At 37.4% G+C, this 22789-nt stretch overlaps 1 protein-coding gene across 4 annotated transcripts in view; it reads right to left on the reverse strand.

Moving 5' to 3' along the window:
* The window catches only part of ARMC3 (armadillo repeat containing 3), a 117023-nt gene that overhangs the window by 66923 nt on the left and 27311 nt on the right, over window positions 1–22789 (reverse strand). For 3 of the 4 annotated variants that reach the window (XM_011991321.1, XM_011991320.1, XM_011991322.1), the window contains exons 4-8: window positions 17950–18075; window positions 14769–14837; window positions 14329–14504; window positions 11782–11976; window positions 5389–5572 (exon numbers count right to left, since the gene is read on the reverse strand). In XM_011991321.1, the coding sequence (XP_011846711.1) occupies window positions 5389–5572; window positions 11782–11976; window positions 14329–14504; window positions 14769–14837; window positions 17950–18075 (750 nt within the window). The remainder of the gene's footprint in view (window positions 1–5388; window positions 5573–11781; window positions 11977–14328; window positions 14505–14768; window positions 14838–17949; window positions 18076–22789) is intronic. The other variant, XM_011991323.1, reaches the window with a different exon arrangement.

Below are 22789 nucleotides of genomic sequence, written 5' to 3' on the forward strand. Positions count from 1 at the left end.
CCGTCTCTACTAAAAATACAAAATATTAGCCGGGCTTGGTGGCAGGTGCCTGTAGTCCCAGCTACTAGGGAGGCTGAGGCAGCAGAATGGCGAGAACCCGGGAGGTGGAGCTTGCAGTGAGCCAAGATCACCACACCGCACTCCAGCCTGGGCAACAAGAGAAAATTACAAGAGAAAATAAAAATAATACAGTGGGAAACTTCTAACATACTACTCTTCATCTGTGATAGATCATATAGCTAAAACAAGAATAAGGATAAAACTGTACAATATAATTTATAAAATTGAACTAAAAGATAATCAAACTCTGTTTTCTACAGGAAATATATCCTTTTGTCTATTCAGAAAATATTTATTCATTGCATCCATTGTTTATCCTTATCTTCTGGAACAACACTTTGCATATAGCATGCATATGATAAATGTTTATTTAAATAGTAAGCAGAGTGTGCCTTTCCAAGATTTAATAGAACACTTGTACAAATTGATCCTATACCAGGCCTCAAAGAAAATGCAATACTAGTCCAAAGCAAAGTTTGCATTTTTAACTACAAATGAAAAATGTTAGGATGTATTGTTATTGTTATTACTATTATTAAGGGTCTTGCTCAGTTACCCAGGCTGGAGTGCAGTAGCATGATCACATCTCACTGCAGCCTCAAACCCCTGGGCTCAAGTGATCTTCCTTCCTCAGCCTCCCAAGTAGCTGGGACTACAGGTGCACAATACCATGCATGACTCATTTTTTAAAAATTTTGTGTAGAGATGGGGGGTCTTGCTCCGTTGCCTAGGCTGGTCTTGAACTCCTGGTGTCAAGTGATCGTCTCACCTCAAACCCCCAAAGTGCTAGGATTACAGGTGTGAGCCACCATGCCCAGCCCCAAAATGCTACAAACTAAAATGAGGGACTTTGAGCTCTGGGTCCTGACTGAGAAAGATGATCTGGGGGCTCCCTGCAAGTCCTTCCCTCAAAGCATTGGCCCAATATGCTAATGTAGTTAAGAGACTAAAATACTTGCTGCATAAGACTGAAATGGAAAATAATGATAAATTAACCTATCTATAGTAATATAAAATGATGGTGCATACTTATAGCTTTCATAATACTTATCAACACATCTCAAGGAGGGTATAATAAACAAGAGGAAATCCAGAAGAGGTAAGAGAATGATCCCAGGATGGCCTGAGGACATGTATGAAGAGAGACTAAACAAGATCTGAATTCTTCGGTCTGAAAGAGTGATGTTTGAAGGGAACATAATACAATCACAGATGACATACATGAAGTAAATACAGTTAGTCATTAGATTCTAACATAAAGACTGAGGAGACACAACTTCAAACTGGAATGTAGTTATTTTAGAACTAACATAAGGAAGTAGAATCAGAAAACATTAAGTGCCAGAAAGGATTTAAAGACCATCTGCTTGAATTCCTTTGTATTACAAATAAAGAACCAATTTCAACAAATGATGCTAGGAAAAATTTATATCTACATGAAAAAGAATGAACTGGGACCATAATTTTATACCCTATATAAAAATAAACTCAATGTATCAAGACCTAAATGTAAGAGCCACAACTACAAAACTCCTAGAAGAAAACATAGGGCAAAAGCTTTATGATATTTGGTAATGAGTTATTGGATACGACACCAACAGCAAACAGCATAGGCAATGAAATAGATACATTGGATTGCATCACAATTTAAAACTTTTGTGCATCAAAGCACACAATCAACAGAGTGAAAAGGCAACCCATAGAATGGGAGAAACTATTTTCAAATAATATCTGATAAGGGGTTAATATCCAGAATATATGAAGAACTTGTGTAACTCAGCATCAAGAAAACAACCCGATCAAAAAATGGGAGAAGGACTTGGATATCTCCAAAGAAGATAAGCAAGTGGCCAATAAGCACACAAAAAAGATGCTCGAAGTTGCTCATCATTAGGGACATGCAAATAAAAAGCACAATGAGACAGCACCTCATACCCATTAGAATGGCTACTATCAACAAACAGAAAATAACAAGTGTTGACCAGGCTGTGGAGAAATTGGAACTCTTGTGCATTGGTTATGGGAATATTAAATGGTACAGCTGCTACAGAAAAAGATATGGCAGTTTCTCAAAAAAATTATAAATAGAAAACGGGTGTGATGGCTCACACCTGTAATCCCAGCACTTTGGGAGGCTGAGGCAGGTGGATTGCCTGAGGTCAGGAGTTCGAGACCAGCTTGGCTAACATGGTGAAACCATGTCTCTACTACAAATACAAAAATTAACTAGGTGTGGTGGTGTGCACCTGTAGTCCCAGCTCCTCAGGAGACTGAGGCAGGAGAATCGCTTGAAGCCAGGAGGTGGAGGTTGCAGTGAGCTGAGATCACACCATTGCACTCCAGCCTAGGTGACAGAGTGAGACTGTCTCCAAAAAAAAAAAAAACCTAAAAATATAATTACCATATGACTCAGTAACTCCACTTCTAGGTACATATCCAAAAAAATTGAAATCAGGGACTCAAAGAGGTATCTGTACACCCACATTCTTAGCAACATTATTCATGTTAGCCAAAAGGCAGATGCAACCAACTGTCCATCCAGGGTTGAAAGGATAAACCAAACGTGGTCTTTACAGACAATGGAATATTCTTCGGCCTTAAGGGAGGAAATTGTGACACATGCTACAACATGAATGAACCTTGAGGACATCATGCTAAGTGCAATGCATTTGCAAAAGGACAAATGCTATATGATTCCACATATATGAGGGATCTAGAGTCATCAAATTCATAGAGACGAAGAATAGTGATTGCCAGGAGTCTGCATGAAGAAGGAGTGGGAATTATTGTTTAATTGGTGTACTTTTAGTTTTGCTAAATGAAAAGATTTCTATGGATGGACTGCACCACAAAAATGTGAATACATTTAATGCCACTGAACTCTACACTTAAAAATTATGAAGATGGTAAATTTCATATTTATATTTCACCACAATTTTAAAAACAAGAATAGGATTGATTCCTTTTCTTCAAGCAAAACCGCTCCACTTCTTGGGTGCTCCATTCCTGTGAGTGGCACCATTTTCCTTGCAGCTGTCTAAGCCAGAAACCTGGCCTCATCCTTAGTGTAGCCTTCTTCCTTTTTCAACTAACGTAGTCATTCAAAAATACTCACACATGTGCCGGTGGTTCTCCTTGCAAAGTGCCTCGAGCCAATCCCGAACACCACATCTCTGTTTCAGGGCACCTTCACATCTCACCCAGGTTACTACAGCAACCCCCTTTTGGTCTTCTGTATCTGGTGCTAAACATTTCCAATCTCTGCTCCACTTTGCAACATGAGTTCTCTTAAGTGAAAATCTGTGATGTTCCCTCCCTTCTCTGAGTAACTTCAATGGCTCTTTGTTTCCATTAAAATAAAGTCCAAAATCCTTAACTGGGCTAATAATGTCCGTGAGCACTGGGCTCCTCACTACATGCATAGCCTGAGTGTTCCGTGTTCTGTGGCATTCTGGTCATTAGCCATTCTGAAAGCTTTCGGTTCTCGAACTTACCATGTTGTCCCTCCTCTGGCTTTTATACACAGTGGTCTTTCTCAGAACCACTTCTCCTCCTCCATCCCGTCTGAACCTTCTTTGACCAGACAATTTATCTTATTTACTCTAGGCCCTAGCTTGTTAATCACTGATTTCAGGAATATTTTTCTGATCCAGATCTGTGCCAGGAGCCTTCCTGGGTGATCCTGTGTTTCCATCATTAATCACCGTGAACACTGCATTGTGATTGCCTGTTTACTTTCCTGTTCTGGGTGAGGGCTCAATAAGAAATCATGAGTAAATGAATATATACATTGTTCTGGAGAAGTTGTAGCTCACCCAAAATCACTTAAGTAGGTCATTACAATGCCAGTAGTGGAACTAGTACTAGAACTCTAGTACCAGGAACTCTGTCCAGCATACTTTCCAGTACTATGGCACATAACGGGTAGGCATCATCAAACTACCACCTCAAAATGAGTAAGAACAGACTTAGAATGACCCAGCCACATTTGATACATATAAATACTCTCCAAAGAGACGCTGTGATATGCAAACATTTTAGGTGTGACATTGTCCATGTCTCCCCATTTTACTTCTCTTTGGGTCTCAGTTAGCTAAGGACTGGGATAGAAGGAAAAGAGAACTGACCAGCTATGATAATGTCTAAGTTCCATTTGATAGAATACTGGATAAACCAACTTTTGCCAATATTAAAAAACCTTGATTTCATAACCAGTCTCTCAAATAGGCATTTATATTGTAACTCATGAGGCCCCTCTATGCACACTACATACTGGACAGTGAAATCTTGCTTACTGCATTAAAGTTTTGCCTTGAAGAAATCCAGTGTGTGCTGAAAAGGAAGTGTTTCCCATAGTATACACATAGATAGATATACAGATGTGAGTATCTATGTTTAGATATAAATCACTTAAAATAGTCAATGCTGTCATCATTTATAAAAGTAGTGGTGCAGAAAGGGAAAAATAAAATCACATCTTTTATTAAAGACTCCAAATACACATAAATTAAAACTATAATTTCATCTTCTGTACTTGTGATGTAATTAATCTCTCATGTTTTACAGATTTATGTCTACTTGTCACTGAAATGCAAATTGTATTATGTATATAGTATGAGCATATTGTTTTTCACAGCTATGTAACATGGTGCTACTAGACGCCAGCTGAAACTTGGAAATTACTTTATAGATATCATTGTGAATGGGGATTTCTTCAATGCTTTCAAGTTCACAAACAATACATACATTCTGTATAATTCCAAATTCAAGCAAAATAAAGGCTTAAAACTTAATATAGAAATGAATTGTTTTTTGAAAAATAGGATAATGAAATCATATTGAGTTCTTCATATCCCTGACAAATCTCTAACTCATTGGAAGTGAGATGAGTTTGGACTTAAGTAGTAAATATAGCACCATTCTCAAATGGTTTTTTAAAAGCAGACAAATACTCTAGGGTTTGTTAGTACTAATCAAAATTGAGACAAGAGGAATTATATATGCTTTGTTTATATAAAATAAGACATGGCAGAGTGCGGTGGCTCATGCCTGTAACTCAGTCAAAGTGGGCAGATTGCTTGAACCCAGGAGTTCTAGACTAGCCTGGGCAACATAGTGAAACCATGTCTCTACAAAAAATACAATTAGCCAGGCATGGTGGCGCACGCCTGTAGTTCCAGCTACTAGGAAGGCTGAGGTGGCAGAATCACTTGCAACCTGGGGAGCTTGAGGCTGCAGTCAGCTGTGATCATGCCACTGCTCTCCAGCCTGAGCAATAGAGTGAGACCCTGTCTCAAAATAAATAAAATAAAATAAAATGAGACATACGATCATAAGCTGCTTTAGCAATGGCTTTTGCCGCATTCTTCTGAATATCAGGAATTGTAGAGTTTTCTGCAAATGACAGGAGCTTTTTAAGACCCCCTGTCTGCCGAATCTGCACCATAGTATCCATGTCTTCAAGGCAATTGGCTATCACTGCAAGTGCTTCCACATGAAGGTCATTCAATTCCTAATAATAAAAGCAAATACAACTTTAGAAAGTTGTACTAAAAGAAAGGTACATTTCCCAAATTTGACTACAAGAGGAAATAAAGTCAGTCGGAACACAATGTAATGAATTTTGTTGTGACAGAGGCCCCAGGGAACAGGAGTTCTGCTTATCAAAGTAACATCACTCTTCTTGGCCGTGTGCCCTGTCTTTTCTCCTTTGCCTTACTCCAAAATGTGTTATGGATAAAAAGTAATGCTAGGGAGGAAACTTCCAGAAATCGTAGTCAATGAAGTTGCTCATACAGTCTTCCACAAAAAACTATTTTGAAATCTGGAGAAAATATTTTTTTAAAAGCAAGACAGAAGCTGATGAAAATATATACTTTAAAATAATTTGGGACTGTAAGAGAAGTATTGTGAGTGTGTGGCCGTCTTGCCTGAGGAAATCTACTGAATCCCCACAGCTATAGAAAACTGCAGTTTTACCTAAATAGCTAGAAATGTAAAGGAGAAATCCCAAAAGTGAGAAATGTTCGGAAGGATAATCCACCATCATGAAGGGAAGGAGCTCACTTTCACAGCAAATACATTGTGGCCAATGTTCATGGAATTCACTGGTTTTACCATGTTGCCCACCATCCTGAAGCAGCTGGCTTGATAGAATGGCCTTTTGAAGACTCAGTTACAGCACCAGCTAGTTGGCAATACCTTGCAGGGCTTGGGCAGGGTTCTCCAGAATGCTGTATATGCTCTAAATCAGTGTCTACCATATGGTGCCGTTTCTCCCATAGCCAGGATTTGTGGGTCCAGGAAGGGTAAACATCACCTAAGAATTTTGCATCTTCTTCTGGGGTAAGCGTTGGGAAATATTTGGTTGTATATAGGACAGCTGTATCATGTTAGGTAAAAGTATGATCTCATCATTGTCTTTATTTGAAGATTATGATTTAAGATGCATATGGGTACCAAATTGACAAGGAGAAAACTTGCGATGAATTTTTATCTGGGCCACAGTACTCAAATATTTGGCCAAATATTATCCTAGATGTTTGTGAAAGTACTTTTTATATGAAATTAATGTTTAAAACAGACGTTGAGTAAAACAGATTACCCTCCATGATGTGGGTGGACCTCATCTAATCAGCTGAAGGCTTTAATAGGAAAAGACTGATCTACCTGGCCACAGAGGGAATCCTGCCAGTAGAGCAGCCCTGTACTCAAATTACAACACTTCTCTGGGTCTTCAGCCTACTGGTCTAACCTGTGGATTTGGGACTTGCCAAGCCTCCAAAATCACATGAGCCAATTCCTTAAAACAACTACCCGCCCACCCCCCTCCAACACACACCCACTGATATGGTTTGGCTCTGTGTCCTAACCCAAATATCGTCTCAAATTGTGATCTCCAGGCAAATTAACTAACATAATCCCCATGTGTCAAGGGAGGGACCTGATGGGAGGTGATTGGATCATGGGGGCAGCTCCCCCATGCTGTTCTCGTGACAGTGAGTTCTCATGAGATCTAATGGTTTTATACGTGTTTGACAGTTCCTCCTTCACATGCTCATCTGCTGCCATGTAAGATGAGCCTGTTTCTCCTTCTGCTATGATTATAAGTTTCCTGAGGCCTCCTCAGCCACTAGGATCTGTGAATCAATTAAACCTCTTTTCTTTATAAATAACCCAGTCTCAGGTGGTTCTTTATAGCAGTGTAAAAACGGACTAATACACCCATATACACAGGCACATGTACAATATACATGCATCAAGTTGGTTCTATTTCTCTAGAGAACTCTAATATATGGTATAACTCAAAATCTGAGTATAAACTATTCCCAGACCCCTGACTGACCACTAAACTATACATGCATGGAAGAGATCCCAGGAACCCTGGTGAAAATAAAGAGGCAAGGACTACAAAACATCATATCTTATCCTTGAAGAGGGAGTTGTGCTAGGTGAGATTTATTAATTTACTGCTTTTAAATACAGTGCATTCCTCAATCCATGTGCAGCTCGTCTGGCGGAGTGCTGAAACCTTACTGGTCAGAGGTGTTAGAGGTCAGAGCCTGAGACTGATAGAGGAGCCACAGGTGACCGCCAAACTGTAGAAGCTCTGGGGAGACCTCCATGGGTCAGGCTAAAAACAGCAGCAACCAGAAACTATAAGAACTGAGCAGAGATACCAGCTGCACCACTAGTGAGACAAAGTGTGTAGTTCACCACCTACTAAAGCAAAATAACCACAATCCTCAGACGGGCACAACAGAATCTGGAATCACTAGAAAGTATTATCTACAATGCTCATTCTTAACTATGCAAAAAAGAAACAGGAAAGTGTGACTCAAAGTCAGAAAAAAAGGCAGTCAATAGAAATCTACTCTGATAGGGCCAGATGTTGGTGGATTAAGTAATTAAAGACTTTAAAGCAGCTATGATAAATATGTTCACAGAGGAAAGCGCAATAGAGAAATGACACTTCAAACATGGAAATTTAAGACTTGAAAAGTACAAAAACTAGAAAGAAAAAATCACTAGATGGACTAAACAGCAGATTAGAGATGCCAAAAGAATCAGATAAATTGAATAGAGATCAAAAGATGTTATTTAATCCAAAAAATTGAAGAAAAATGTGCAAAGCTTTAGAGTCTTGTAACATATCAAGCGAGACAACATATGTGTAATTGGGCTCCAGAGGGAAAGAAGGAATAGGAAAAATATTTGCATACATAATGACTGAAAAATTCCATGATTGGCAGAAAACACTAATTTACAGATCTAAGAAGGTCAAGCACCCCAAGCAGGAGATACAATTATATCACTTCTATGCAGAAGAGAAATGCAGAAAGCCAAAGATAAAGAGCAAAGTGTTAAAAGCAGCCAAAGAAAAGTGACACATCATGGACAGGAAGATAGTTAAGCTTAATGGCTGAATTTTCATCAGAAATATTGGCATTCAGAAGAAATTTAAAAATGCTAAAAAGAAAAAACTAGCAGCCAAGAATTTTGTATCAAGCAAAAATATCTTTTCAAAATTAAAGGCAAAAGGAAGCTACTTCCAGATAAATTTAAAAGACAGAATTCATGCCATTATATTCACACTATAAGAAATGCTAAATGAGGTTCTCCAGAAGGAAATGATCCTGATGACAACGTGGATCTACAGGAAAAAATGAAATCAGAAATCATAAATATGTGAGTAAATATAAAATATTAAATATTGATGGACAGATGAATATATGCATAAGTACTAGACAAACACATATGAATGTATAATCCTTAATATCTTGAGGACACATGATATGGGACTCTTCAAAACAATTATTACATTGTGTGGTTGGGTTTATAATGGACACAGACATAAAATATGTAACAATATTAACAGTAGGAAAAGTAAGTAGAGATATTGTTAAAAGGTTCTAGTATTTTACTTCAAGTAATTCAATATTAACTCTAGACTATTATAAGTTAAAGTTAAGTTGCATATTGTAATCACTACAGCAACCACTAAAAATAGAACAAACAAATATAGCAAAAAAGCCAAGAGAAGAATTACAATGTAACACTAAAAAAATTAACACTACAGGGGCTGGGTGCAGTGGCTCACGCCTGTAGTCCCAGCACTTTGGGAAGCCAAGGCAGGAGGATCACCTGAGGTCAGGAGTTTGAGACCAGCCTGGCCAACACGGTGAAACCCCCCCCTTTCTACCCAAAATACAAAAATTAGCTGGGTGTGGTGGCACATGCCTGTAATCCCAGCTACTTGGGAGGCTGAGTAGGAAAATCACTTGAACCCAGGAGGTGGAAGTTGCAGTGAGCCAAGATCGTGCCACTGCACTGCAGCCTAGGTGACAGAGCAAGACTCCATCTCAAAAAAAAAAAAAAAAAAAAAAAAATTAACACTACAAAAGGCAGGAAGAGAGGAACTGTGGAATAAAGCAACAGGTCAGACAAATAAATGGCAAGCTTAAATATAACCAAATCAATCATTATATGATAATTGAAAACTAAGCAAAAGGTAATTAAGTAGAAACTGACATATTAATATGTGTTCACTCCATATACATATATTATCTCCTTAGTTCCTTTCAAAAAGTGTTTTATATTTTTTAGTGTACAGATTTAGCAAAAATTTTGATAAATTTATCTCCATGTAGTTCATATTTTAGGAATGTATTATAAGTCCAATTGTACTTTTTGTTTTGCTGTTTTGTTCATTGCTCACATATAGAAATACGATACATTTCTATGTATTGAACTTTCATCCTGTGACCTCAATAGTTCTATTTATTAGTTCTAGTAAGTTTCTGTAGTCTTCTTAGGATTTTCTGTATATGCGGTCATGCAATCTGAATAAATATAGATGCAATCTGTGAATAAATACAGTTTTACTTCTTCCTTTCCAGTTTGTTAGTCTTTTTGTTTGTTTGTTTTTGTGAGATGGAGTCTTGCTCGGTTGCCAGGCTGGAGTGCAGTGGTGCGATCTCGGCTCACTGCAACCTTCAACTCCCTGGTTCAAACGATTCTTCTGCCTCAGCCTCCCGAGTAACTGGGATTACAGGCACTTGCCACCATGCCCAGCTAATTTTTGTGTTTTTAGTAGAGATGGGGTTTCACCATGTTGGCCAAGATGGTCTCGATCTCCTGACCTCATGATCTGCCCACCTCAGCCTCCCAAAGTGCTGGGATTACAAGCGTGAGCCACTGCGCCTGGCCCCAGTTTGTTAGTCTTTTGTGTTATTTATTTATTTGGCCTTATTGCCCTGGTTCCAACCTTCAGGACAATGCTGAATAAAAATTATGGGAGCAGACACCTGTGCCTTGTACCTACTCTTAGGTGAGGATGGGGACGAGCATTTTTATTTTTCACTCTCTATATTTTTGTGTTCTTTGAATTTTTCCCATTACAATATATACATATCAGTTCTTAAAAAATCCTTCTCACATATTTCCTAGCTCTAACCATAGGCAAGTTATTCAACCTCTTTGAGAGGCATTTTCCTTATTTGTATAATAGGATTAATGCTATAATAGGTATATATGATTATATACGTAATGATACAATTATTACCAGTACTTTCATTTCGTAGATAAAAATACCATCACATTCCTCAAAGAATTACAAATTTAATAAAATCACAATGCCTGCCACCTAGTAGGTGCTTCCATCCCTTTTCCTAATTAAAAAAAGACAGGTAAAATATCAGATAGGCGAGAATATGTGGCATATCAGATAAACCCTGTGGTTAGTCACTTTCTACCTGTGTGACATAAGGCAAATTAAGTAACATTTCTGGTTTCAGTTCCCCTTTTAAACAGGATAAAATGTTTGCTATACAGTGTTACTAGCATTTTGCATCACAAATGTAATTATAGGGGATCACATATGGGATCCACAAATCAAAGGCAGGTAGGTCCACATGACTGGGAACATGCTTGTGCCATCTCTGCTCTTTTATATTGTACTTCATTTTCCCAGTGCTGTATAGTCAAACTGAGTTCTGGTTTTTTAGAAAAAATTTAACAATTGGATAGTTTGAAACATAATACAAAGTTATTACTCTATTGTACTCCTTCAATATGTTCCTATCTCTGGAATCTCTAAGAAGTACTTCAAGCAGATTTCTGTTATTAGAATTAACTTAATTTACTAAATATTAAAGTAGGGATACTGGATCTGAAATCTGTTTATTACTGTTTCACTAAGGAGTTAGTGGCCAAAGACACTGGACACATTCAGAAGCGATCTGGACCACTCAAGTCAATTAAATGGTTTTCAATAAACTGCTAGATGAGTTTTTGTAACCAAGAGATCCTAGAAGGCACAGATATTCTTAAAGTTTGATTCTTAAGGGGCTTATTAGCAACTGTGGACATTTAACTCCAATATTATTAAAACGTATATAGAAGGTAAATTATGCTTCTGCTTTATCCCAGAGAAAACCATAATGAAGGTTAAAAGACTCACCCTAGGGGTTTTAGGAAATCAAGAGGAAGATCATAGACAAGAATTTAAAAATCTTAAGTCTGATAAACCAGAAGGCTTTTAAAATTAGTTTATAATGGTCCCTACAATTAGCCTGATTTAAACAGGCCAATAAACTTTATGTAGCAATAAGCAAATTAATCCATTACACTTAATACACATTAAATATAATAAAATTTCATTTTAAACATTTGGGAGAGATACATTTCCTCGTAGAGAGTCAAATGAATGAAACTAAATACCTTAGTTTCTAGGATCTTAATAAGATGGTCCAATCCTTGATTGTCTCTTAGCATTGTTCGAGACTGCTTATCATTTGTAATAACACCTAAGGTTTTGAGAGCCAACAACTGAATCACTGGATATTCTGACTTCAAGAGCTCTAAGATAGGAGGTATTGCATTTAGTTCTTGAAGTGTAGTTCGACACTGAAAATCCTGCCACAAAATACAGATAATCAAAACAATATATTTTTAAGCAAAATACATTCTCAAGAATGGAGGAATTCTGTTTTCTAACACAAGAATATAAGTTATAATTTTCCCATCTTTTACTCCAGATTTCCTTCCAAAATAACTCACAAAAATAAGAAATCTTTCCATTGACAACACCAAAATTTATTTTAACTGTAATATGTAGACATTGTCTACAACAAAATATACATGGTCTATGTCTTTTGTAGTATCTATTGTTTATTATACAGCAAATTCTGATTACTCTAAACAGCATTATAATAAAATCTATGCATAATAAAATTCTTTTCACACTTGGATACACTGCTTCAAATAGTAATTAATACAATGATATGGCATTGATTCCTTATTATCTCATTCAAATGGATTCTTTATGAAATACCTATTAGCATGCAGTACTGTTGACAGGCCCTCTGCATGCAAATTTAAAGCAGGTTTATTCAGATACATGACCTTTATTTAAGACATTTACACAATCAAGAGGTCATTGTAATCCAGATAATTGTTGTGCTTGTATGTCTGTGATTCTGTGTGAGTGAAGAAGTGGGTGGTTGGGGGAGCTTAAGAAAACAAGCCAAGAAGCCATGAAAAGCTCCCAAACTCTTTTAAGACATGACACCTTTAATCAAAACATTTATAAATAATCAAAACATATAAAAAATATACTATTTTATAGTTACACTATTTTTTATATTTTACTATTTTACTATATATATTTATAAGGCAGAAAAGGCTCCAATTGTAGCTTAGCTTTCCCCTGTCCATCCTTCAGTTGATCACTAATATTCAGCTTCCTTTAGACACAACTGTAGGTTGCTTTTTGTCATGGATTGAATTGTATCCCTCCAAAATAAGTGTTGAAGTCCTAACCCCAGTACCTCATAATGTGACCTTATTGAAAACAGGGTCATTGCAGATGTAATTAGTTAAGATGAGGTCGTCCCGGAGTAAAGTGGGACTTTACTGGTGTCCTTGTACAATTAGTGTCCTTAGGAGAGAGAGATGACAGAGGGAGAGCTTGCTGGAATGCAACCACAAGCCAAGAGATGCCACCAATGGATGGCCACTACATGAAGATGGGAAGAGGAGAGGAAGGGTCTTATGTAGTCTCAGCGGGGATGTGGTCCTACTGACACCTTGATTTTGGACTTCTGGCCTCCAGAACTGTGACTGTGTGTAGTTTTAAGCCACCTAGTTTGTAGTACTTTGTTACAGCAGCCCGAGGAAACTAATACACATTTTTAAGCCAGTACTGCTGTTAAGAACTGTGGAGGTAATTATTTTTATTTCTTCTTGATTAAAACAATAGGGAAATATTGCTGTAAGGAATCTTTGGATTTAAAACACAAATATGCTTACAGGAATATTTAATCAAATGATGTAAAGCCAAAGTAATGGGAGAAGGGAAAAGAGGGACTAAGCTTCCTCTTTAGGATGTCTTTTTTAGGGAGGGAGGAGGAGTGGCAACTGCATGCTGGGCCAGGAATTTTGCTTTTGCTGCCTTTTGACATGAGCCTGTTTGTCTCTCTCTGCCTGGATACGTTGCCTCTCCAGTAATCCTCTTCTTCACTCTCGTTTTGGTATCTCCTCATTTCTTACTCTATTGATGGCCATTTAAAATTTGTGTCTTTCCAATTTCCGGTGATCTAAAGTTCATCAAATGTGCATGATAATTGTTAAGGAATCTAAGCAGCAGAGAAGGCTGTTCAAAATATCAGGAAGCTGACCTGCTGTGAGCGTTAGGGTATGTGTGTGTGTGTGTTCCCGGGGTGGGGGTTCAAAGGGCAGGACTGTAGGGGAGGGGAAGGTTGACAGTTTATTTCCATGACAAAGGAAAACAGCACAGTGAGGTGGCGTCTTGCTATTGTGGACAATGAATTCTGTTCTGCACACTTAGATCATTAGATTTTTAGCAACAAATAAGCCTAAACCAAAATCTCAGTACATTGAATAGGGTATATATTACATCCGATGTGCTTAGACCACCAGGGTTCAATCAATAGTAACTGCCCAGGTTCCACATACTAGATTTCTTGTTTCAAAAGAAGTACATTTTATTTGCATGCCATTCTATTCTTTAAAAATAGAAATACACTTCCAAAATACTTTTTCATAGGAAACAATGACTTATGTGAAAATTGAAAGATATCTACATTAAGCTTCCGTTATTTTTTTTCTCTGAATGATAAATACCAGTAAAAAGAAGATCTAATGATGCAAAACTGCTGAGTTTTTAAAAGCTTTTTTCTATTTTTAATGGGAAAATAAATTCTAAAATCAGCTTTCGTCAGAACACTTTTTAGAAATTAATCTTACCTGCACCAAGTTGTAAATGCATTCCATAGAATTCTTCTTTACATCCGGGTCTGGGCTACTCAGTAGTCTGATGAGTGGCTCTAATCCCCCATGTTCAAATATTTGCACTTTACTGGTGTACTCTGCAGACATGTTTGCTAGACAAAGGCTAGCAAACTCATGGATAACTACTTCTTCTGTGTATCAAAAATAAATAACACAAGTATGCCAACTGCTTATTATTCAGTCACTACTTTAAAATATGCTTTGGAAACCAAAGCTCTGCAAATTGTATCTTGCTTATAGCTCACCTTTTTTATAAACTCAAAATTGAGTTGTGGTTTGAGAGATTTTAATAACACTTCACAATAGCTCATGAATGATTTTCAATATATAGTTTGATAAACTGTAAAAAAAAAACCAGTTCTATTTTTTAAAACAGATATAGAATGCAAAGTTACCTTCTGGAGCGAGCTGGGCAATGACAGAATTCATGACATCTAACTCCCTTAACAATTTTTTAACATCATCTACAAAGGAAGAAACAGAATATTGATGTTTATTGATAATAATAATAGGCCGGGTATGGTGGTTCATGACTGTAATCCCAGCATTTTGGAAGGCTGAGGCAGGTGAATCACTTGAGGTCAGGAGTTCAAGACCAGCCTTGCCAATATGGTGAAACCCCTACCTTATTAAAAATACAAAAATTGGCCAGGTATGGTAGCTTGTACCTGTAATCCCAGCTACTTGGGAGGCTGAGGCAGGAGAATCGCTTGAACCTGGGAGGCAGAGGTTGCAGTAAGCTGAGATCACGCCACTGAAATCTAGCCTGGGCAACGGAGTGAGACCCTGTCTCAAAATAATAATGATAATGGCAGTATCTACTGAACACTCCCTTATGAGACAGGTAATACTATTATCTCATTTTACAGATGAGGAAATTGAGGCTCAAAACCACACAGCAAGTGGTGGGGCAGGTTTCTTGCCTAGGTGGGGCCAACCCAACACATTCTCTAGCCTGCTGTATTCCTCGATCCTGAGCTGTACTTCCTTCTAAGACCCTAGAAACAATAACCATAAAAGTGCAAAATGTGCCTAGAACACATATCAGAAGAGTTGAGTTACTGTGTCCTACATTTATTTATTATGTAATAGTAATCTTTGTGTGTGTGTGTTTTGCTGGGAGGGTATTTTTAAATTCTGATTTTAATAAATCTTGTACAGAATACAAATAAGAATTATCCAGCCTATTTCAATTAATACATCTTGATTGCTTACATTCAATTCGATTATTAGAAATGCCAAAAATGCTTAAAAATAAGTATATTGACTGTTGTAAAGTACATTTTATACTATTTTTGTCAGCCTAATTAAAGCTAGACAGGTATGCCTGTGTGCAGGGCTCTAACCTCAGTGCCACTACTAACCACCTGCATGACTTTGGGCAAATAAACGAATGCTTTGAGGTATCTATCCTACTTTTAAGATAAAGAGTTGCATAAGAGGTGTTACAAAGGTTTGTGTGTGTGTTTGTTTTGAGACAGGGTTTCACTCTGTCACCCAGGCTGGGGTGCAGTGGTGTGATCATGGCTCACTGCAGCCTCAATCTCCTGGGCTCAAGCAATCCTCCCACCTCAGCCTCCCAAAGTGCTGGGATTACAGGCGTGAGCCACCATGCCTGGCCACAAAATATTTTTGTTTCTCAAATTCCGTGGTATGTAAATAGAATAAAACATAAGAAATAAAAAAAACTTCCCTTTTTTGGTTATAATTTTCCTTTTTTGTTTTTGGTTAAACATTCAATATGATACTAATATAGAATTGTTACACAGATAATCCTTGTGATAAATTTAGGAGGGCCCATAATTCAATTGAGTACTGCCTTATTTTAACTTCTCTATGCCTCTGTTAGCTCAGATGTAAAGGAAATAATAATAGTACCTACCTCACAGGGCTGTTAGATAGGATTAAATGATTTACTATATCAGTAGCACTTAGCACAGTGCCTGGCCCCTTGTCAGTGCATGTAAGTGTTAACTAGTATTATTACCATAGTCTAAGTTGGTGGGACATGCACTGCGCCATGACTCTCCTCATTCTGTTGCTATCTCGGGAAACACTCCCAGGCTGCTGCCTTAGAGCACAACTACCATCAGAGCTCCCAAAGTCACTGCCTTCCACTGACTCCTCGCAGAGGGTCCCGGCAAAAGCAGTCTCTAGCTGAGGCTGTAATGGCACAGACGCCACACAAAACCGCCCTTCCACGTCTCTCCCCAACTTCCATTCATAACTGTCCCTGAACACACTCACACCACAAACCCCTGCTGGACATGGAATAAGGAGGCCTCACTGTCATCACACGGGGTCCAGGGAAATGGCGAGCAGCGGGTAGGCAGGAAAACTAGGAAACAATTCGTGCTTGTGTTTTGCTGAGATTATCATAAGATGGGAAAGCATAATGATTTTAGCCATGTACCATGATAGGCATGTGTTTATTCATAGCTACCTACGTTTAATGTTAGAATTCAGTTTCCACTAAGAGTGTCATTTAAAATTTATTATGAGTTACAGGGTTTTTGGTGGCTAACTCAAAAACTACCATTAGAAAATGACAAGGAAAACATATCCTGTTCATAAGTCAGAGACTGCCTTTATTGGCATGGTGGTCAAACTGATATTCTAATGGACCTAATAGTGTCTTTTAACTAATATTATTATACTGTCATATCATATGATACTAATATGTTATTTAATATATAATGTATAATTACATATTAATATATTATACTAATGATATATTATATAATTGATATTAATTGTATTCTTGATATTAATCACATATTAATGTTAATCATGTACACATGATTAATATTACATAGTATATATTATATATTAATAGAATAATAATATGGCATATATGATTCCAAGCAAGTAATAGGTCTAAGAAGTAAATGCACTTTTTAAAATTTATTCTTTTGAGACAGTCTCACTCTGTCGCCCAGGCTGGAGTACAGTGGCGCGATCTCAACTCACTGCAACCTCCACCTCCTGAGTTCAAGTGATTCTACTGCCTCAGCCTCCCGAGTAGCTGGGATTACAGGCACCTGCCACTATGCCTGGCTAATTTTTGTATTTTTAGTAGAGACAGGGTTTCACTATGTTGGTCAGGCTGGTCTCGAACTCCTGACCTAAAGTGATCCGCCTACCTTGGTAAATGCACATTTAAATTTATCTTTTGTAAAATATAGTTTGCAGTTCAAAAAAAATCAGTTTATCAAAACTCTTTAGGCTTTGTTCACTAAGAAATATATATGAAATGTAACATACATGTAGGCAGGCAAATTACATTACACTAAAGAAAAAACTTTAAGAGAAAATGATTGCTATCTCAGCTTGCAGGACTACCTCACCAACTCTGAGAGGAGTTTTTGCATGGATGTGCTTGCACATATTTTCCTATTTTAAAATTATCCCTTAAAATATGAAATCACACATTTGCTGCATTATACTGATAAAACGTTTTTGTGAACATTAAAGTCAATTTAAATAAAATTGAAACAAATTCCTTAATGTTAAATTTAAAAGAATGATAATGCATTACATGGGATTATTTGATTATTTTTTAAAGTTGATACTTACTATTAGAAGACAGGATTCCAAATATCATAGTAGCATTTCTTCTTACAATTTTATCTTCGTGGGTGAGTAGCTTAGTTAAAGGTTCCACAGCTCCAAGTTCGAGGAGGGTTGCTTTATTTTCCTCACCTGACATCACACGTAAAACAAAACCATACATGGATATTATTGATCTCATCAGCATTCTGCCTTGTGCCATTCCAATTTCTTATTTGCCATTTGCCTTTCACATTATTCTTGGCTTACACTCGTATTTCCCTCAGAATAAACTTAAAAGACAGGCATCCCGGACATTTCCTCCTCTTCCTTCCCCTGTTTACAAAGCTGGCTTCATCTTGTCTTCAGTTCTGAGCTCACACTGCACCTCCTTGGAGCAGTCCCCCACAATCACCCTATCTACTGTCACCACATCCAAGTCTTTCTTATCCCCCTTTATCCTGTTGTAATTTTGTCATATCACTTAACAACCTCTGTGTTTTGCTTACTTACTCCATGATAACTCCTCATAAGGACAGATGCCCTTTCTGCCCTATTCTCTCATAACCTTAGTGCCTAGCACGGTGCCGGTCATGTAACAGAAACTCAACAAATACTTCCTTGCATAATTAATTAGTTCTAGCCCTTTTTTGTAGATTTGATAGAATTGTTTATAGATGTCATCACATTAATTTTATGTGCCAAAGCGACTGAGCTAAGGGATGCACAAATAGCTACTAAAACGTTTCTGGGTGTGTCTGTAAGGGTGTTCCTGGAAGAGATTAGCATTTGAATCTCTAAACTGAGTAAAGCCGTGCGCTCACCAGTGTAGTGGGCAATATCCAATCTGTTGAGGGTTTGAGTAACAGAGAGTGTAAAAAGGAAAAATCCTCTCTCTTTTTCAGCTGGGACTTCCATCTTCTCTTGCCCTGGAACATTGGAGCTCCTGTTCTCAGGCCTCGGGACTCCAGGACTTTACAGCAGCTTTGGTTCTCTGGCCTTAGGACACAGACTGAATTACACCCCTGGCTCTCCTTATTCTCCAGCTTGCACATGGTATTGTCATGGGACTTCTCAGCCTCCACAATCATGTGAGCCAATTCCCATTACAAATCTTCTCATATATTTCTACATATGTCCTATTGGTTCTCTTTCTCTAGAGAATCCTGACTAATACAATGCAAAAGATAACTGTAATAATAGAGAAAACTGAAATTGAGGAGGGGTGTTTATGGGAACTCTACTTCTCATTTCTCTTTTTTTCTTGAGACAAGGTCTTGCTCTGTCACACAGGCTGGAGTGCAATGGCATGATCATGGCTCTCTGCAGTCTCAACCTCCTGGGCTCAAGTTTTTCTCTCACCTCAGTCTCCTGAGTAGCTGGGGCTACAGGCAAACACCACCATGCCTAGCTAATTTTTTTTTCAACTTTTTTTTGTAGAGATGGGGTCTCACTATGTTTCTCAGGCTGGTCTCAAACTCCTGGGCTCAAGTGATCCTCCTGCCTCAGCCTCCCGAAGTGCTGGGATTACAGGCTCCACAAGCCACTGTGTCTGGCCTCATTTTTCTATAAACCTAAAACTGCTTACGGAAAAAGTCTAGAATTTTTAAAAACAATATATTCTCTAAGTTGTGAGAAAAATTCTGCAAATATATGTCTGATACAGAAATAAAGAATGTGTATCCAGAATATATAATTTCTACAACTGAATAAGAAAACAAGCAAATTTTAAAATATATATGAACAAATGATTTGAACAGATACATCACCAAAGAGGATATACAATGATGATAAAGTACATTTTCTCTGCATCATTAGTCATTAGGGAAATGCAAATTAAAACCACAATGAGATACCACTTCACAGCCACAAAGATTACTATAATCAAAAAGATGAACAGCAACAAGTGCCAGCTAGTGTAGAGCGAAATTAGAACCCTCATATATTGCTGGTGAGAATATAAAACGTACAAATCACTTTGGAAAATGGTTTGGCAGTTTCTTAAAATGTTGATGTACACCTACCATATGACCCAGGCAAACTGTGGTAAATCCATATAATGGAATAGCAATAAAAAGAAATGCTACAATATGAATTAATCTCAAAATAATTAGGGTGCGTGAACAGAGCCAGATTATATCATCTTCTATAAATCAAATAGAGATAGTTCTACCTCTTTCTCTAATTTGTGAGAAAGTTTTTAACTACAAATTTTCTGGATGCCTTCTATTTCTTTTTCTTGCCTGATTGCATTGGCAAGAACCTCCCATACAATGTTGAATACAGACATCCTTCTCTTGCTCCTGATCTTAGGGGAAAAGCATTCAGTTTTTTAGCATTAAGTGTGATGTAAGGCATAGAGTTTTTTTGTAGATATCTTTTATTAGGCAGAGAAAGTTTATATCTATTCCTACTTTGCAGACATATTTTATCAGGAGTGGATGTTGGATTTTGCCAAAAAGGTTGTTTTGCATGTATTAAGATGATCATATGGTTTTTCTTTTTTCTTAAAAAAATTTTTTTTTCTTATTGCTGCTGTAATAACAAAACTAGTGGTTTAACAACAACACAAATTTATTATCTTATGGTTTGAAAGTCAGAAGCCTGATATATATCTCAGTAGGTGAAATTCAAAATGTTGGCAGGGCTATCTATGCTCCTTGGGAGCTAAGCTCTATGGCAGAATCCATTTCCTTTTCTTTTCCAGGTAGCATGCCTTGGTTACTGAGTCCCTTTCATCTGCAAAGCCAGAAATCACACCCTTCTGACCTCTGTTTCCACCACCATATCATCTCCAATTCTGTCTCTCTTGCCTTCTTCTTTCACCAATAAGGGCCTTTGTGATTGTGTTGGCCCAACCTAGATAATCCAAGGTAATCTCCTCATCTCAAAGAGAGTTGATTAGCAACCTTAATTCTATCAGCATTCTTATTTCTCCCTTGTCATGTAACACACTATTTTCATAGCTTCCAGGGATTCTGATGTAGATATTTTGGGGTTATTTTTCTACCTAACACACATGGTAAAATACCTTGAGTGATTTTCAGTTATTAAACCAATCTTGCAATCTGGGAATAAGAGTCATTTAGTCATGATGTGTTAGCTTTCTTTATACATTGCTGAATTTAATTTGCTAACATTTTGTTTAGAATTTTTACATCTATGTTAATAAGGCGTATTGACTTGCAGATTTCTTTCTTGCCTTTTTCTGTTTGGGCCTTTATACAGTAGTGGTGGCCTCACAGAATGAATTGGGAAGTACGTCATCCTTTTCAATTTTCTGAAAGTATTTGTGTGTAATTGGTATTATTTCTTCCTTAAATGTTCAGTAGAATTCACCAGTAAAATCATCTGGACCTGGAGTTTTGTTTGTGAGAAAGTTTTTAACTACAAATTTCAGTTTTTGTAATATAGAGCTATTCAAACTGTCTTTTTCTTAGTGAGCTTGGAAATTTATATCTTAAAATAAACTTGTCCACTTAATCTAAGTTGTGGCATTTATTGGTATTAATTTATTGATAATATTCCTTTTATCCTGTTTATATCTGTAGGATCTCTAGTGATGTCCCTTCTCCCACTCCTGATATGGATAATTTGTCTTCTCTCTTATTTTGTCTATCAATCCATTTAGAGGTTTATCATTCTTACTGATCTCAAAAAGCAGCTTTTCATTTTTATGGCTCATCAATTTTTTTGTTATCTATTTCACTGATTTATACTGAGATATCTATTACATCCTTTTTACTAACTTTTGGTTTGTTTTTTATTTTTGTTTCGAGATGGAGTCTCACTCTATTGCCAGGCTGGAGTGCAGTGGCATGATCTCGGCTCACTGCAACCTCTGCCTCCCAGGTTCAAGAGATTCCCCTGCCTCAGCCTCCCAAGTAGCTGGGACTACAGACGCGTGCCACCACGCCTGGCTAATTTTCTGTATTTCAGTAGAGATGGGGTTTCACCATGTTGGTCAGTATGGTCTCAATGTCCCGACCCCATGATCTGCTCACCTCAGCCTCTCAAAGTTCCAGGATTACAGGCAAGAGCCACTGCACCCAGCCTTGTTCTTCTTTTTCTAGTTTCTTAAGATAGAAGTTGAGGTTATTGGTTTGAGACTTTCCTTGTTTTCCAGTATAGGCATTTAGTGCAATCAGCTTCTCTCTGAATACTTTTAGTGGCATCCTTTACTTGTTTTAATTTTCAATTCTGATTTTTGTTTTGATTTCTTCTTTGATTTGTGAGTCATTTAAAAGTATGTTATTTATTTTCTAACTACTTAACAATTATCCAGAGTTTTCTACATTATTGATTTCTAAGTCCACTGTGGTATGAAAATATATTTTGTGTTATTGGAATCACTTAAAATTTATTGAGGCTTATTTTATGGCCCAGAATATGATCTATTTGGATAAATGTTCTGTATGCACTTGAAAAAAAAATGTGTACTCTACTGCTCTTAAAGTGTTCTATAAATATTAATTAGGTTAAATTCATTGATATTGTCAAATCCTTTATATACTTATATATTTTCTGTCTACTTGTTCTTTCATTTATTGAGAGGAGTATTTAAATCTCCAGCTCTAATTGTGGATATCTATTTCTCCTTGCATTATTAGCTCCATGTATTTTGAAGATCTCATATTTGGTACATAACTGTTTAAGATTTTTCGACCCAGGAAGCACAAAGGGTCAAGGAATTCCCTTTCCTAGTAAAGAGAAGCTGTGACAGATGGTACCTTGAAAATCGGGACACTCCCACCCTAATACTGCGCTTTTCCTACAGTGGTAGCAAATGGCACACCAGGAGATTATATCCCGTGCCTGGCTCATAGGGTCCCACACCCACGGAGCCTCACTCACTGCTAGCACAGCA

This window comes from Mandrillus leucophaeus, unplaced genomic scaffold (genome assembly GCF_000951045.1).
Source record: "Mandrillus leucophaeus isolate KB7577 unplaced genomic scaffold, Mleu.le_1.0 Scaffold394, whole genome shotgun sequence".
Classification (NCBI taxonomy): domain Eukaryota; kingdom Metazoa; phylum Chordata; class Mammalia; order Primates; family Cercopithecidae; genus Mandrillus; species Mandrillus leucophaeus.